At 36.8% G+C, this 17,691-nt stretch overlaps 2 protein-coding genes across 5 annotated transcripts in view; one reads left to right on the top strand and one right to left on the bottom strand.

The window, feature by feature from the left end:
* Positions 1-2,941, top strand: part of LOC115431749 (potassium voltage-gated channel subfamily H member 7-like) — a 114,123-nt gene extending 111,182 nt beyond the window's left edge. For all 3 annotated transcript variants that reach the window (XM_030152394.1, XM_030152403.1, XM_030152409.1), the window contains one exon: positions 159-2,941. In XM_030152394.1, the coding sequence (XP_030008254.1) occupies positions 159-452 (294 nt within the window). In that variant the 3' untranslated portion in view covers positions 453-2,941. The remainder of the gene's footprint in view (positions 1-158) is intronic.
* On the bottom strand, positions 2,929-11,309 carry gca (grancalcin). 2 transcript variants are annotated; one of them, XM_030152428.1, is made up of 9 exons: positions 11,152-11,309; positions 7,978-8,084; positions 7,790-7,928; positions 7,342-7,411; positions 7,188-7,231; positions 6,802-6,949; positions 5,592-5,705; positions 4,156-4,214; positions 2,929-3,841 (listed from the first exon to the last, which is right to left on the bottom strand). In XM_030152428.1, exons 1-9 carry the CDS (start codon positions 11,173-11,175, stop codon positions 3,815-3,817), a joined length of 732 nt encoding a protein of 243 aa, XP_030008288.1. In that variant the 5' UTR covers positions 11,176-11,309; the 3' UTR covers positions 2,929-3,814. The 2 variants fall into 2 exon arrangements, with proteins under 2 accessions (XP_030008288.1, XP_030008280.1); XM_030152420.1 differs by having other exon boundaries at positions 7,790-8,084.
* Positions 11,310-17,691: the final 6,382 nt, after the last annotated feature.

Here is a 17,691-nt window from a genome sequence, read left to right on the forward strand (position 1 = left end):
AGTGTATTCCTCCAACATCATGTCCAGACTGTCGGACTACTCTCTTTGCTTCTGCGGTCACAGTCTTTTATATTAGCATGTACCTGATGTCTTTGATGTATTTGTGTTCAATTACATGCCAAACAGTTGATGGATGCCCACTCTACTGTCTTCCTCAGAGCCCTGGCCCAGAAAAGGCACAGAACAAATCCAAAGAAACCTCCCCGGTCCTCCTCCACACAGAGACTCTTCCAAATGGAAACTTTGCTGGACTGCTAGAGAGCGAAACAGACGCAGAGCAAAGACACAAACAAAACGACGTGGACTCTCTAGAGCAACAACAACAACAGCTGCAGCAGCAGCCAACTCGGTTCCCATCAGGCCGGCAAGCCTCGCTACCTGATGTCCCCAGCAGCTCAGGAATGTTGGGACTCCACAGGCCAGTTTCTGACCCGGGGCTTCCTGGAAAGTAGGCCTCCCATACCCTTCGAAGTTGACTGAAGGTCTTCTCTTAAGCTTGACTCAGGGTCTAAGAAAGAGACTGAATATGCAAAGGAAAAAAAAACTGTAGACTTTTCTTCCAGTCCTTTTGGAAAATCTCCTCCCAGCCCTACCCCTTCTGGCTGATTTAGATGTATAAAGTTCATTTATACAGAGGTATTTATACACTATATTATTAACATATGTAAAGTCATCATTTACCTTGTACATATTTCAAATAGAACACTGCCAGCAACAAAAGGCACCTAATGTGCTTTTTTTAAAAGAGATATGCATGTTTTTGTTTTTCATATTTTTGTTTCTTTTCAGTCGCATGTTCCTCACACACACCGCAACTCACCGGGCAATCAGGTGTGATCTTGGCATGCTTACAGACGACTGTAGCTAACAAGTCTTATTTTAAATGACTCTACCCTCCTCACAGGGACAGAAGCTACTTGAAACTCTTTCCGAGGCATTTCTATCTATATTTCGCTCCTTTCCCTGCTTTGAAGTTCGTCTCTTTCTGCAACTCATACAAACTACCTAGTTTGCTGGGCAGCATCACACACACGGATATCTGTCTGTATATTTAGCGTGCCTACTGTACACCACATTGCCACAACTGTTAAGATATTTAAATGAGAATCACTTTGAGATACAGGACACAATGTAATAATGTATGTAGAGGCTGCGTGGACATCCCATAGCACAAGACTTTTTGAGAGCAATAACGACAACACAGTACAGGAAATAAACTGAAAAATCAACACATTTCTAGAGGTTAATCTGCTCATAAATAATTTTATATAACCTAAAGGAGCAATTACTGACAGCAGTTATGTTGTGAATTAATCTGCTTGCGACTTTAAAATCTGTTTGGATGTCAGCTTCTCTGTGGCTGATAAAGAACAGTTCTATGATTTAAGTGTAAGTGTTCAATACAAGAAAATGAAGTATCATGCTAGAAAACTCCACCCGCGTCATATAAATATTATCTAAGCATGGATGTGGGATATTTAAGGCTGCCAGACATGAAAACTTGTCTTCATAGCTGGGATGTGTTTGGACCGGATCTTTGTACGCATGCTGTAGGTCTTCCATTATCTTCTTAAAATAGTTTCATAGATAAAATCATCAAAGCGTTATTAAAAAAAAAAAAAAAAAAAACAGTCCAGTGTTGGACTGAGGACAAAGTCCAGCCTTCAATAGCCTTAGCTTAATTAGCCTGCTCTAGCCTTTACAAACCACATAAATCCTAACATACATCCAATGCAAGAAGAACCCGCTTTTCCACCAAATGTAAATGTATCATGTGTCATTTTAAACTTTTTAAGGGTGAACTGCATGACAAAAACTAAATTAGTCCTTTACGTTTTCTAACTACACGAATTCAACATGAACTCATGTATTGCATGGAGACTGCACTTGACAAAACTATAAAAAGGTCTCAACTGTGTGTGACATGTATTGATATGTAAGGTACAGCACATAACTCATCCACAGAGATTTAGAAATAACGGTTAAACCTATTTTTCTAAACAAGATATTTAATTTGCCATTATTTTTCTATGTACTTTATTTACCTGTTTTTAAAAACCCCTGACGTTAGAATGGTGTGGACTATTGATGGGACAATGTACGATGCAATGCACAGCCTCTCGATGTAGCAAGCAAGACTTCAGTGACAGGCGTCGCTTTGAACTGGGTGTTGCATTTACTGTATGCTGTTTAAAGTTCGTCTTGAATTGATATTGCACATTGATTTTTCCGTAGAGTTTCTGCGCTGACTTTTTCCACCGCTTCCCTGTCATCTTAAGCACATCAAGGTTTTCATTTTGTTCTTCTGCCTTCTTGGAAACCCCCTCACTCCCAAGGATCACATGCAGAACTGAGGAAACAGTCTGTAAGATATAAGTGAAATTATGAAATCACTTTTTTTAGACCCCTTATTTTTCTATTCTCAGATAAATTTTGTTTCTGCACTTCTAAAGAACTCAGAATGGGTAAATAGTAGTTGAAGCAGGATTAAGATGAAGTAAAAAGTCCTGATTTCCATTAGAGAAACCCTTGCTATTCCAGGACTTTACCAGTGGTTGTTTCCACCATCATGTGGGGTACTTCCCTTGACAAGCTTTCTTTTTTGAGCACTGTAGAACAAAAAGTTGCTAAAGTTTAACTCCACATGTCCATGCCTGAAGAGTCGTCTACTGAACTTTCACGGGATTTGCAAACTTTTGCACAAAGATTAGAAAACTTGCTGTACTGGATAAAAATGTCACTTTTTAAACCTAGTGCTGTTCACAATTGTTTTTATGCATTTTTTAAATGTTTGCCACTGTATTTTATACAATGCAACACTTAACAGCTAATTTGAATGTTTCCGTTCTTAACTATATTTAAAGAAATGAAATATATTGTGTAGACTGGAAAAAACACGCAATTGTATAAATTAATAAACAGAATGCATACTGGCAAAGTGTTTATTGTGAATAACAACATGTTTCATACAACATTTGGCATGCATAATCTCATTGTCATCTTTACATGTGCAAAAAATCTAGCTGCGTGAGTACAGAAAAACCCTTAAAAACTGTAGCTTCTTGACAAGTTTCACATCTCATATTGGTTTGTTACACATTAAGCGAATATGTGTATCCATTATTTAACAGATAAAAGTTAGCACATCCCATAATGCAAATGAGAAAAGGCACACTTTATTAAAAATTCATAGGTGTCTTAATTCAGTGTAAAAGTAAATTTAGCATGTAATGTTGCTCAACATGTATCATTTACCATAAAGCTTGTTAGTATTCCACTCCATATAAATGGTTTTAATACACTGTATTGACCTTACATTCAGTGATTATAATGGCACAAAGGTGTCTCACAGACAGAGATCCTCTACATCCTTAAAACAGCAGTATACTTTGCACTTTGATTTTCATTCAATGTGTGGCAGAAGTGCTGGAAAGATTCCTAAATTGTTTTACATATCTGCCTTCAAAGCCTCTATGGAGAATTTTAATGTGATTATCTTACAATTTCTGACACTGATTGATTGTTTGAGACAGTGTTTTTAAAAGGTCTGTACATTAGAGGCTTTAAAGATGCAGAAATGTAACACATTCCTCTATTGTAGATATACTGTGCCCTCTTCAGCACTTCTGTGCGACATACAAGACTAAAGCATTAGAGCAAGCATTATAAGCTATGGGTATGGGTATTGTGGCTCATGGCCACTCAGTCACATATACTGGCCTCCCTTTGCATTCCTGTGACACAGTGGTCCACAGTCCACCACGGATTGGTTCATTAGATGGCTTAACCTTGTGATAGAGGGACACAGCAGCACTCAGATGGCCATTGTGCACAGGATGAACTGCAGAAAGGGACACGATGAGACAAAGGGACACAGCGTTAGCCGCAAAGACTCGCTGGAAATCTGCCATATAACTATGACAGGGAACAGACACACATAAGCAGATGGCCGCACAACAGCAGAATCACAAATGTCTTTGAGGACTCATTACAGCAAATGATGCTCAGAGATTGTAGATAAGATTTTTAAAAATTGCTATTTTTTATACTTGACTGATCTTCACAGTTGATGTTAACAGATTCTGACACTTTTTAAGTAAAGCTGATAAATGTTCAAGGACAAATAAAGATCTATAAGAGAACAGACCAACTCACATCATCATATTGAAAGTTGACAGATCCCTGTTGCATGGTATCTCTCCTCCTGAAGTTCTCTATAATAGGAAGAATATGCAAAAAGGGTCACAGTTTCAGTTCAACTTAGCAACTGAGAGAAACCAGCCGAGACGCAGGTGGAATAAAACCAAACACAAACAATTACACAAACAGCACAGATATCCAAATATGTCAGTGTACATTAAGACCAAACACTTGCACATGGTTGCTTGCTCACAGGACCAGAAGAGAATTTAAAATCCTGGTGGTGTATGTGTGTGTGTGTGTGTGTGTGTATAATATATATATGTATAGGGATGTAACAATAACCGGTGTAACAATAAACCGTGGTAAAATTCCCGACGGTTAGTATTACCGTTTAACTTCTAATTATCATGATAACCGTGTTTGATTACTGCACTTTGAAAACTAATGCTACTGCTCATTTCCTGGAGAAGCAGCAGAACTCCAGGCGTTATCTATCCATCTATCTGTCCATCTATCTGTCCATCTATCTGTCCATCTATCTGTCCATCTATCTCTGAAAAAGAAACTCAACTCAAACTTGATATGGAAAATGGTCAAACAGTGGCCATAAGGTGACATCTTTACTGCACATTTGTATATTTGATTGTTTACATGTTAATATTTTAATGTTTCTGCCAACAGAAAGTACATTGTGGCTATTTTTTTTAATTAATTTATTTGTTTTTAAAAATACAACTTGGTTAAATTATGTCAGTATGTGTATAAGTACTTTTTCAACATTTTGAGCACAATTTCAACAATATCATGATAATAATGATAACCGTGATAATTTTGGTCACAATAACCGAGGTATGAAATTTTCATATTGTTACATCCCTATATATATATATAAATATATATGTATATACAGTACAGGCCAAAAGTTTGGACACACTTTCTCATTCTTTGCATTTTCTTTATTTTCATGACTATTTACATTGTAGATTCTCACTGAAGGCATCAAAACTATGAATGAACACATGTGGAATTATGTACTTAACAAAAATGTGTGAAATAACTGAAAACATCTCAGCACACAGCAGAGCAGAGTGAAGGCAAAAGGGCCAACAAGTGCTAAGCATCTCTGGGAACTTCTTCAAGACTGTTAGGAAACCATTTCAGGTGACTACCTCTTGATGCTCATCAAGAGAATGCCAAGGGTGTGCAAGGCAGTCATCAGAGCTAAGGGTGGCTACTTTGAAGAAACTAGAATATAAGAGATGTTTTCAGTTATTTCACACTTTTTTGTTAAGTACATAATTCCACGTGTTCATTCATAGTTTTGATGCCTTCAGTGAGAATCTACAATGTAAATAGTCATGAAAATAAAGAAAATGCAAAGAATGAGAAGGTGTGTCCAAACTTTTGGCCTGTACTGTATACAGACATACACACATTTACATATATACCTGTAAGAGCACGCAGTTTGACACAACAGGCCACGTAGTCATCAAAGAAGATTCGCCCGTTCTTGCTGTAGCGCTTCACAATCCCATTAAGAGCCTGAGGACTGATGCGGTAGCCTGGTAAAGTGTGCACAACACAAAAAAAAAAACCTTAAATTTTCTCTGTCTGTAAACCACTTCCTATACAACGGTGACTTTGTGGTTAAAGTGCTTCCTGTCAACACGCAGGTCAAAGAAGCACACTAAGAACACTAGCAATGTGGACCAATATATAAGCACTTCTGATAACATTACATCAGCAGGTACAGTCACTTATTAACATTTAAAATTAAGAGCAGATAAAAACAGCAATTAAAAATAGTGCAAGATATTGGGGAAAAACTACAACAAATAATAATGGATTAGATTCATATAGTGCTTTTCTAATTTACATACTCAAAGCACTTACAGTGGATCCATTAAAAATGACATTTTTACCTCCGCCAAGGAGGTTATGTTTTTGCCAGGGTTTGTTTGTTTGTTTGTCTGTCCATTAGTGTGCAACATAACTCAAAAAGTTAAGGACAGATTTGGATGAAATTTTCAGGGTTTGTTGGAAATGGGATAAGGAAGAAATGATTAAATTTTGGTGGTGATCGGGGGGGGGGGGGGGGGGGGGGGCACTGATCGTTAGTGTGCAACATAACTCAAAAAGTTATGGACAGATTTGGATGAAATTTTCAGGGTTTGTTGGAAATGGGATAAGGAAGAAATGATTAAATTTTGGTGGTGATCGGGGGTGGGGGGGCCCACGGGGGGGGCCACTGATCAGCCTTGGCGGAGGTCTGCGCTCTCCGAGTGCTTCTAGTTTCAGTATGAAAAACTACAGTTCTTTTCCCCAGATGACTTTAATAAATGTGTTTAGAAACATCCAGTCTTAACTGACTCTTTTAGGTGAATTTGGTCCGTAAGTCTTACCCCACCTCCTCCCAGCTCATTTTCAAGTTATGGTTAAGTCAATTAGCTTTACTTCTGATACTTCTGAAACGATAAATTATGCCGCCCTAAGTGCATCATGTATTCTGTTGAACTATAGATCTTCTTCAGCACTCTACTGCAATAAAAGGCCCAGTTTAGTTCTATAAAGCCTAATTAAACATCATTAAATATTCTAAATGCCATTAGATGTGTTAACATGAGCCATTAAATACCCATCGGGCTTTAAAACTCTCACCCATTGCACCGATTGCCTGAGACATCTCATGTGGTTCAACGGTTCCACTCCTGTCCTGGTCATACATCATGAAGTTCTGCTTCCAGCTGTTGAGTGCAGTGAACAGATCTTTGAACTCATTAAAACCCATCTTGCCAGTATAGTCCCTCTGGTGATGTCCCGGTTAAGGTTTAATCACTGCTAAACTATTTGACACATGGATAATGACTGCAAGGTGTGGACATTATAAAGAAGGCAGCCGGAAAAACCTCGTTCAAGGTGTAACCACACCCAGTAAGTGCTTATTTGAAGATCAGCTAAGTCTATGACTGAAAGGTAAAGGTTAAGCATACATCACACACAAAGCTGCTTTTCACAGTTCAACACCAGCAGTACACAAAGGATACATCCAGCATCGCAATCATGATCCGACATGTGTCCAAGCTAAATGCTGTATATTAAAAAAAAAAAAAAAAACAAAGAAAAGAAAGAAAGAAATATTAAAAACAAGTCTGGAATTATGTTAATAAGCTGTTGGTCATTTTTGTGTGGTGAACTTACGAGAGTAGCTGCCAGTGAAACCGGCCTGAGTCAGACACCTCTGGAGTTCCTCTGAATCCACCTCACCATCCTAGAAGAAGTCAAAGTTGAGATCTCTGAGGTAAAAACAAGTTGTGGAGAAATGTGCCTGTTGCATGAAGGGATTTGAAATCCCCAGTAATGAGTAAGGGTAGTATAGAAATTTAAAAAAAAAATCTAAGCTCAATGCAGGTCTGAACATGAGCAGCCTCTGTGACAAGTGAAGCGGAGTGGATGCATGTTAAGACAGAACCCTGATATCTAAACTGAAATGCCTACAAACACAGCATTCTTGTTCTTATCCAAATTATGAACTGAAATGCAGAAGCAGGTACAGCACAGCACTGAAAACCAGAAGTGAAATACAGAATGAAAGGTCAGTTTTTTTCTGAGTTCAAGTAAATAAACAATACAGGAGTAAGATACTCACCTGGCCTGCGATCGCTGTGAAGTAACCCCACATGGGATCATTGGCAGCAGGAGGGGCACCATACGTGGCTGGGTAGGCTCCTCCATAGGGTGCATATCCTCCCTGGGGGGGTGCACCTCCCATAGGCCCACCCATGGGAGGCATGGTGCCAGGCATGGGGCCTCCCATGGGGCCTCCCATTGGTCCTCCCATTGGGGCCCCCCATGGGAGCCCCCATCTGACCCCCCATTGGAGGCCCCATGGGTGGCCCTCCTGGCATCCCCTGAGGGGGCATTCCTGGCATTTGGCCTCCATACTGAAGCAGAGTCAGAGCAGGAGAATTAAGCAACAATGTGACAAGATGGTGGTGCCCAGATACACAGCGGCTCAGGACTCTTGGCTTGCCAAGTTTTATTTTATGTTTTTTACACTACATCCGATTTGATGCCCAAATCCAGCACAATATTACAGTGGGTTCATTTTTGTCTTGTTTTATTGTATTTAAGTTGCAAGTTAGCTAAAAACTACCTGCCTAAATTTTGTTATGTGTACATATAATGACAATAAAAATTACTGAATATTGAAAATTTGTAAAGAAGCAATGGGTCACAAACATTTATTGACAAAAAATAAAATAAAAAAAGATTCTGAGGAACAGAGCATCTACAGCTGTTGACAGCATTGCACGCTGAACAATTTCTACTCATACAGCACAAATTCTGTACAAAGTACGTGTTTTCCAAAAAAACACCATTGCCCTAACCCTAACCCTTTTGCCTAACCCTAACCCAATTAGACTCCTCAAAGCTGCGGATACTTGTTAATCACTTCTGCCGTCGTCTTGTGTTTCTGTACTCCTAGCCTTTGGATATTTGTGTACAGTTCTGTATCTGTAGCCACTTCATTTCTGAAAAGCTACGGACAAACAGTGTTGGGGAAGCCTCTTTGCAAGTGTAGCTTGTAAAATTACAAATAGTTCAGCATGGCAGTAGTTCAAACAAACTACATTTCTAACCCTGGAGAAATGAAGTTTGTAAAACTACAGCTAGAAAAAGTAGTTTCAGCAACTACTTTTTATTTTCAGCATTAAATTGAGAATGTACATGTGGTGTATATGAAACAAAATATGGCCATGGTTGGGGCGGCATGTCACTATCGGGGGTGGTGCTGGTGGGAGGGTTGTCTGTGGTGGTGACGACTACACGACGTCAGTAGTGGCTGCCAGGGCAAGCCAATCAGAGGCAGTGATGGCTGTCATGTCATGGCATGATCATGCCTTCAAACCAATTCAGGATGAAATTACCCAAAAAGTACTTGAACTTCCTGATGCAGCACAAAATATGAATGTAGTTTAAAGGTGTGGGAGACTTTCGTGACCAATTTTTCATCAAATCTGTAAAACCCCAGTCATGGCCTAAGTATCACAAATCTGCAAGTCTTTCTGTGATTACTCACCTGAATCTCTTGCATTACAGTGAACAATTTCGAAGTGCCATCCACCATAAACAAAACCATGTGTTTACATTCAGAGCCGGGAGGCTCTAAATGCAGGCTGCCGCTGCAGGGAAGTTCGCACAGCCGCCTGCAATGGCAGCAGGAGCCTCCGTTTCCCACAATGCACATCGGGAAAAAAAAATTCCGAAGATGCCCGAGTTACCTCCCGGCTCTGAAGTCTACCGCACCTTTAACTACCAGCAAGTTACAGCAAAATGTATGGTAGTTTAACTATGTAGTTCAACCACATGTAGTTTAAGTGTCCCCGACACTGCGGCCAAGGTAAGTTTAATGAACTTTCACAAGGGTAGGTTTACCTGGCTGTTTAGACTCTGCCATTTCCATTAATGTCACCAAATTTTCTGTTAGGGGCCAGATCAACCGGTGACACAGGGACACATTTCATGTTCAGTAAGCACTGTGTTGAAAACTAAATAACTTATCTCCATGTTACATGTATGAGTAGGTCTCAGTAAGTACTTTCACATGACAAGTTACAATTTACAGAAATAAAATTTTGAGGTAAAAATACTTAAATTACTGCTGTGTGACACGGGGACTCAAAATAAACATCTCCTGTTTTCCATTTTATGTGAATGTACAAAACCTGCTGTTCTCATAAGAAATTGATACCAAATGAAACATGGGGCTTTAGCTGTGTTATCAAACTAAAATTGTGATAAATTTGGGATAAAAATGTTTAAATGATAAGTTTTTATGAACACAAATATGTTGTGACATGGGGACAGGTGGGAACTGTGACACAGGAACAGCAGTTTGTCACTTTGTTCAGTAGTCATAATAAAAAACTTTGCTGGAACTAAAACACTACAAATATGCTAAAAAAAAAACAAAAAAAAAAACACTTTTATTTAACATACATATTACAACACACATATTAAAACTACAGCTAATAGCACTGTATATTTTACAAATAATTTCATTGTACATAACCTTTCTATATTCTTGTACTGTTGAATAATTAGTTCCTACCTTCACAGACTTAAAATATCACTTACACAAGCAGGAAAAAATATTAGGCTATTATTAAAGTTAATAGTACATTTACATATATGTCAGAAGCATAACTTTACATAATCAGTTATATCTTTTTTCTACAAGTGATACTGATATTGTATAAACAGTTAGTTCTTAAGCTAAAAAATGAGCCTATTTGAGAAATGACAGGTGGAATTTAAAGTTTAGACACTGATGTTCACTTCCGCTTGATCTAGCCTTTAGGAAACAAATAACACGTCTCTTAACGTGAACATTTTTTTTTAGTCCGATTAAATTAAATAGCTTATTTGTGAAGACGAAAAGTGTTTCATATTAATAATACAAATTCAACAGTCGCAGCTAGGTGTGCTTCAGTAGTATATATCGCTGTTTTTGTTAGCAAAAGTCAAGCATTAAAAGCTAAATTATACAGTGTACATGCATGAAGTTAACTTTATCATGTAGCCTCGATTATTACCTGCAAACTGATAAAGTGAAAATGGCCGGGACTTGTTGAGCTCTTATAAAGATTAGGCTACAATAAACTTTGATAAACTGCAGCAGTAGTTCAGCAGTGGAAAGGGGACTGTTGGTTTATGCTCATGAAGGCTTGTTTATTCCCGGAAGAGGGTCTTGAAGTTTCATCTCAGCTTTTACATTCACTGCCCTTCTGTTCCATCTATATTCCTACCTTAAAGCTGAACCATTCGAGACCGTAGTGCCTCCTAACACTGACTTTGCTCATGTCCAGTGTAATCCTGTGACATATTGCGACAAATTTTCAGGAAATTCAGTGTAAGCAGAGCCCTGTGGCTCCTGAACTGAGCAGTTATGTAAGCCTGCTGCTGCTTTTACTGTCCTGACAACCCGACCATTTATAAAATACTTACCCCGCCGTATCCTGAATAAGCCATTTGGAGAAAGTGAGGTGACTAAAAACAAGTTTGCTGCCTTATGAAGTGTGACTGGCAGTGAAAACTGGCTCCTCTCTAATGGATTTAACTTCCGATAAGTGTGAACAGTTGCTACATCACATCCGAGCGACTTAAAACTGTCGGAAGTGCGCTGACAGATGGCGCGGACGGCCAATCAGCGACAGAGATGGGGTAAGCCCCTCCCCCTGGGGTGCTGCCTTCCAGAAATTCGGAAAAACAAAACTCTCATCTGTTTTGCCACGATTAACGTAAGTATTATTTTGGATAAATATATTAATTGCAGAAACACTTGACCCTCATTTGTCTTGCTTTGTAATTATGTTTTTCCTCTCAATCCAAAAAGAATTGTAATATTGCTAAATAGATTTGTAGGGATATGATTAATTTACTTCTTTCTAGGTTACTTTTTATTTTGGTTGTATTATATTGTATTGTATATATTGTATACATTGTATATATACAATGTACATATTTGTGTATTTGTTGGTGTTATATATCATATTATATTGTTATAAAATAATAACAAATATGCAATACTGAGAGAACGTGAAAAATATGGATGATAAAAACAGCTGATTCTGAAAACAGGAAACCTTGCAAATAAAATTTGAGTGTTATTACACTCAGAACATTGATAATACATAGTACCCATGCATCCTTAAAAAGTCCTTAATTAAGGCTTTAATTATCCTTAAAATTGATAGTCAATCCTTAAACCCATCATTCATAGGTCTTTAAAATTGCACAGACACAATAAATAATATTACTATATTTGTCAGATCTGTGATAAGTGTTTAGCATTTTAGCATAACAGAGATGGAAATAAGTGGAGCCACCAGCACTCATTTATGCACCCATATATGAGTGCGTATGGGCAAACGAGTGCAATGAGAGAGGGTTAAGACCTTTAGCGGCTTTAAATTAGTTATGGAGAAATTGAAATGTAACATTAGCTGGATTGAAACATGGTTAAGACTGGTGCAAGGAAATAATAATGAGGTTTGTTGTACTATTATTTATGTCAATGTGAGGCTTTCCTAGCCTAACATGACGTTTCATTTTTTTGTTGTTTTTTTTTTGTTTGTTTGTTTGTGTTTTCTTTTTGTATATTTATTTCAAGAAGTAACCTGAATGATAAGAAAAGTCTGGAGGGATAATGCAATAAATCATGTTTTCTGCAATGAGCGTTCACACTACATCCTTGCACTTAGGTCTTCTTTTTCTGAAATGTTTGTCATTAATGCTTAAAGCAGTATATGACTTTCAACACAATTTTTCTTTCAGATTTCTAAAACCCAGGTCATAGCCTAATTATCACTAATCCATTTGTCTTTCCGTGCTTATGCACCTGAATCACTTCCTTCACGGTGAAGAACTTCAAAGATGACTCCATCATAAACACAATCCACTTTCTTTACATAACAAACCGAAACGTCATCCGGGCCTTTTCGGAAATTTTGTGTATTGTGGGAATGGGAATTCCATGCAGCAGCAATTTCGATGTCTCTTTGTGAGCGCTTAACCCAAATGTCACCTTTACCTCCATCTGGCTTGTTTTCTTGCTGAATCTGCGAGAAACCACGACACGACAAAATTTCTGAAAAGGCCCGAGTGATGTTTTGGTTTGTTATGTAAACAAGCAGACTGTGTTTATGATGGAGTCATCTTCGAAGTTGTTCACTGTGAGGGAAGTGATTCAGGTACGTAAGCACGGAAAGACTAATGGATTAGTGATATTTATGATATCACTCGGATTTTACAAATTTGAAAAAAAAATTCGGATGAAAGTCATATGCTACTTTAATGTTTAATGTTGTATTTTATCTGTATGTATAAATATTTAATATTCTGTAATTCCTGCTATTGTTATCAAATTGTATTGTACTTCTTCCATGCTCCTTTGTATTTTTGGTAAATTTTTGTGTAAAAAAAAAATTGTCTCTAAAATGCATTACAACATGATATAAAAAAATTAAGTATTTACTACCTTCAAAAGTAAATCTTTAGATATTACATGCAGTTTTTTATGCACCCACCAAGACACCAGAGCACTCCACTGATGCTCTAGCTACATCCCTGGTCCAGGTAAGGCAGTGGCTCAATAAAAATCGTTTGGTGCATAATCTCTCAAAAATGGTGGCAATGTGTTTCTCTTGTAAAAAAAAAAAAAAATCCAGAACAGTTTTCATGTAAATTTACAGAATGAAAAAATACAAACTGTGATAGAATTTAAATACCTTGGATTGGGTCTCGACCCCCAACTCAAATTTGATAAACATATTAAAAAATCTCCAAAACAATACAAAGTAATTTAAACTGCTTTATATTAATCGATCATTACATACCTAACAAGGCCGCCCTGCTTACATGCATGCTGTGCTTTTTTCCACACATCTCGTACTGCATGACAGTCTGGGCTCAAACGGGCCCCACTACCACCAAACACATCTGCTTCCTATAAGCAAGCTCTAAAAATCATGGACAAAAAACAGTCAGGTACCACCACTGCCATATCCTCAAAAAATACAAGTTGCTAAGCTTCGAAAGCTTTAGTGACCAATGTTTTCTGAAGTTAATTTTCAACTGTATAAACAACTTAGCACCTGAACCACTCAGTCGATTTGTTGAGAGACAAAACAGCAACAGAGTCACCAGAAACTCCTCAAACCTAAATTACAAAATCCCTTTCTGCAGGACAACTTTCGAACAATCATCCCTCTCCTGTAAGAGTATTAAACTCTTGAACTCACTGCCATCTCAGAGTTTAAAATATTCACTACCAGAACTAAAACCTGGTTAAAGACAAAACACAACCGTTCTCATCTGTAAATATTATGTATATTGTGTGGGAAAGTGAGTGAATGAAATCCTCATATATAAATGCAACACTGGGTTATCGCATTACATGGTATGACCATTTTAAATTATATATATATATATATATATATATATATATATATATATATATATATGCATGGTATGATTGTTTTAAATGACTACATTGTCCCTGTCAAATAAATAAATAAATAAATAAATACTTAAGATTAAAGTCTAAAAGCATAATGCATCCATTTCTTTAGATTTATAATAATTCATGTGTTTCTCATCGTTGTTTTGCGTATACTTGCACTGCAATGTTGTGGAAAAGCCCTACTGGGGACTGGAGTTGAGAATTAGCACTAGCTATAAACTCTATGCATCACATCAGCTGCAAATTTGTTTTTGTTTTTTTTTTTTTTTTTTATGCAAATTTGTAAATATGTTTGACTGCATTGTCCCTGTCAAATAAATAAATACATAAATAAATACTTAAGATTAAAGTCTAAAAGCGTAATGCAACAGTTTCTTTAGATTTATTTTATTTTATATGTTTCTCATTGTTTTTTGTGTTTTGTGCCCAGCTGTGTTCCCTTAACATAATAAAGAGTTAATTTTATTTTATTTTTTTTTTTTAATTCTGCCCCGCTTTTACCACTAGATGGTGCTTTTAAATCTTTTATTACAGTATTGAACAGTTGTTGAAAATGCAGAGCTGCTGTGTGTTTTCACAATTTGGCAAAAAAATAACACTTAAAAAGAACATAACATACATTAAATACAACAAACTGGGGGAAAATAATTTTCAGAATAAAAACTGCAGCAATAAGGGGTTTCAGATTACAGTGTACTCTCACAGGAATATTGATCATCTGTTAGATGTCTACCCTGTTTGTACTCAGAATAAAATGCTTGTTATAAATGTGAAATGCTCAGAAATAAGGTGACCTGTGAAGCTGATCACATGTTCTGTCAGGAGGTTAAAATCTGCAGCCACAAAGATGACACGAGGCCCATCTGCACCGTGTTTCACCCCTCAGTAAAATTCCATGGTAACATGTTTTGAATTCACAAAAAAAGCCTCTATTTGTTGATATGGGAAGCAGTTACAGGGCTGTGTGGGTGCTGAGCTGTGGTTGGCATTCACAGGTGCATAAGAGGTAAAAATGTCTTGCAAGGCCCCAAGGCCACCTGCTATCTAACCACAGCCCAATATCTTCTAATTTATAGAGTACATTGTATAGTGTTTGCTCTTACGTTATATTTGTCTTTACTCATGTTTGCTGAGTTTTATATTGTTTTATATTGTCATGCTGCTGCTACACTGTAATTTCCCAGTTTCGGATAAATAAAGTCTATCTATCTATCTATCTATCTATCTATCTATCTATCCATCCATCCATCCATCCATCCATCCATCCATCCATCCATCCACCCTGAACTGTTTAATCAAGTTTAGATGAGCTGACACAGGTGTTGCAGGTTCATGAGTGCATATGCTGGAAATTATGCAAGTAAACATGCTTTAACACCTCCTGAACACAAGTCAGAATATTAGTTTACAGGTTTATGTTTAACCCATAAAGACCCAGCGCTACTTTTACAGCAGTTCCCAAATGAATTTTTCTCTGTATATTTAACCTTTCTTAAGTGATTTGTCACCACTTCTTATAATATTATCCTCTCTATTTTGCATTTTTTCCTGTGAAAATAATGTATTCTTCTATGTTTAATTTACTGATCATGTAGATGTTCATAAAAGCCCAGATTAAAGTTGAGGGTTATTATATCAAAAACAGAGAAAACTGAAGAAAAAGTGACTTTTTCAGCAAAATCTATCATTAACTGAACATAAACCCAGTGTGTCCATCCACTGTCATTGATCCAACTGGGGCACATGGGCTGATGATGCAGGTGGACATGGGTACCTGGGTACAGTTTTCAGTCTGGATGGCTTTTAGTAGGTATCCTTAAAATTCTGTTTTTGCAGAATTTAACCCATAAAGACCCAGCACTACTTTTGTGGCAGTTCTCAGATGAATTTTTCTCTCCCTATTTATCCTTTCTAAAGTGATTTATTACCATTTATTATAATATTATCCTGTGTATTTTGCATTTTTTGTTAATAAAAATCAGGTATTTTTCCGTATTTAATTCACTATTCATGTAGATTTTTATACAAACTCAGATTAAAGTTTAATGTCATAATATCAGAAACAGCCAAAAATGGAGAAAACTTGACTTTTTCAACAAAATGTATAATTAACTGAACCTAAACCAAGTGTCTTCATCCACTGTCATTGATCCAACTCCATGGGTTTTACTGGTGAATCAATGTCGTAAAAGATGACAGTGTTTCCACGGTAACTATGGAGCCTCTGAAATTCCAAATGGGTCAATCTGATGACCATGAAAAGATGAATAACTGTACATTACACCAATTATTTACATGGACTGATAGGATTCGTTAATCAACGTGTATTAAACAGTTTAAATCAGTAAATGGTTTTGTTTGATGGTGGATGTTTGGGTTAAAGTCACATGACAGTTTACACATTGGAACTGAACCGTTGGCATCATTGTTACAATCTGTTTCCTTTGTATAAGTTTTAACTGATTAATCATTTCAAGCAAAAATTATCATTCCACTTTTTTAAAAGTAAGAATTTGATGCTTTTAATTCTTTGAACTTTTTACTGTAATCTTTAACCTCCTAAGACCCAGCTATGGGTTTTCTGTCCACATTTGTAGACAAGAGTTTCACAACTTTTATGCAAAAAAAAAAAAAGAAAAAAAAAATGTCTACCACAAAGGACATTCCATAAAAATTTTAAAAACTGCATCTGAAAAAACTATTGCATCATGATGTTTCCAATATAGGCACTTATTTAATAAAAAATAAAAAAAATGAAATAAATTTTAAAAAAAAGCTTGTACTTTGCTGACATTTCCTGGGTCTTAGGAGGTTAATGAAGTAAAAAATTTAAGGTGAACATTAATTGAGTATTTCTGTTTCATGCAGCTTTATACTTCTACTCCACAACATTTATGTGACAGCTGTGGTTATTTTTCAGTTGAAGATAAACTGAAGGATGAGGTGTTTCCTGGGCTGGGTTTCAATTCCCCTCCTCCTTAAACTAAATAAAGTCTTTAAACCCCTACTGGATTAGCAGGAAAATGCACTGTCATAAACCTGGAAGCAGGCCTATTTTTCTGAGCTCAAGAAAAGTTGACTTTTTGAGATATGTACAATGTTAAACATGTCATAGATTATAATGCATTGCTGTAGATTCATCACCATTTGTACATAAAGTAGTTCAAATAAATTTATCAAACATCTACAAGAGATATTCAACATATACAGTACATGAATACAGCTGTAAAATAAATCAAGAAACAATACTAAAAGTAACCATTTACCTGTATAATTTGCACAATTTAAGCCCATTTTGCTTCATATAGTTTGCACTTTTACAGAAATAAGTCTATGAATGTTGGATTTGTAGTTATTCTGCTTGTTGTTAGATACAGGGGTTGGACAAAATAATGGAAACACCTTAAAAAATCAACAAAATCTAATTTAATATGGTGTAGGTCCGCCTTTTGCGGCAATTACAGCCTCAATTCTCCAAGGTATTGATTCATACAACTTGTGAATTGTTTCCAAAGGAATTTTAA

The sequence above is a fragment of the Sphaeramia orbicularis genome, chromosome 2 (assembly GCF_902148855.1).
Source record: "Sphaeramia orbicularis chromosome 2, fSphaOr1.1, whole genome shotgun sequence".
Taxonomy (NCBI): domain Eukaryota; kingdom Metazoa; phylum Chordata; class Actinopteri; order Kurtiformes; family Apogonidae; genus Sphaeramia; species Sphaeramia orbicularis.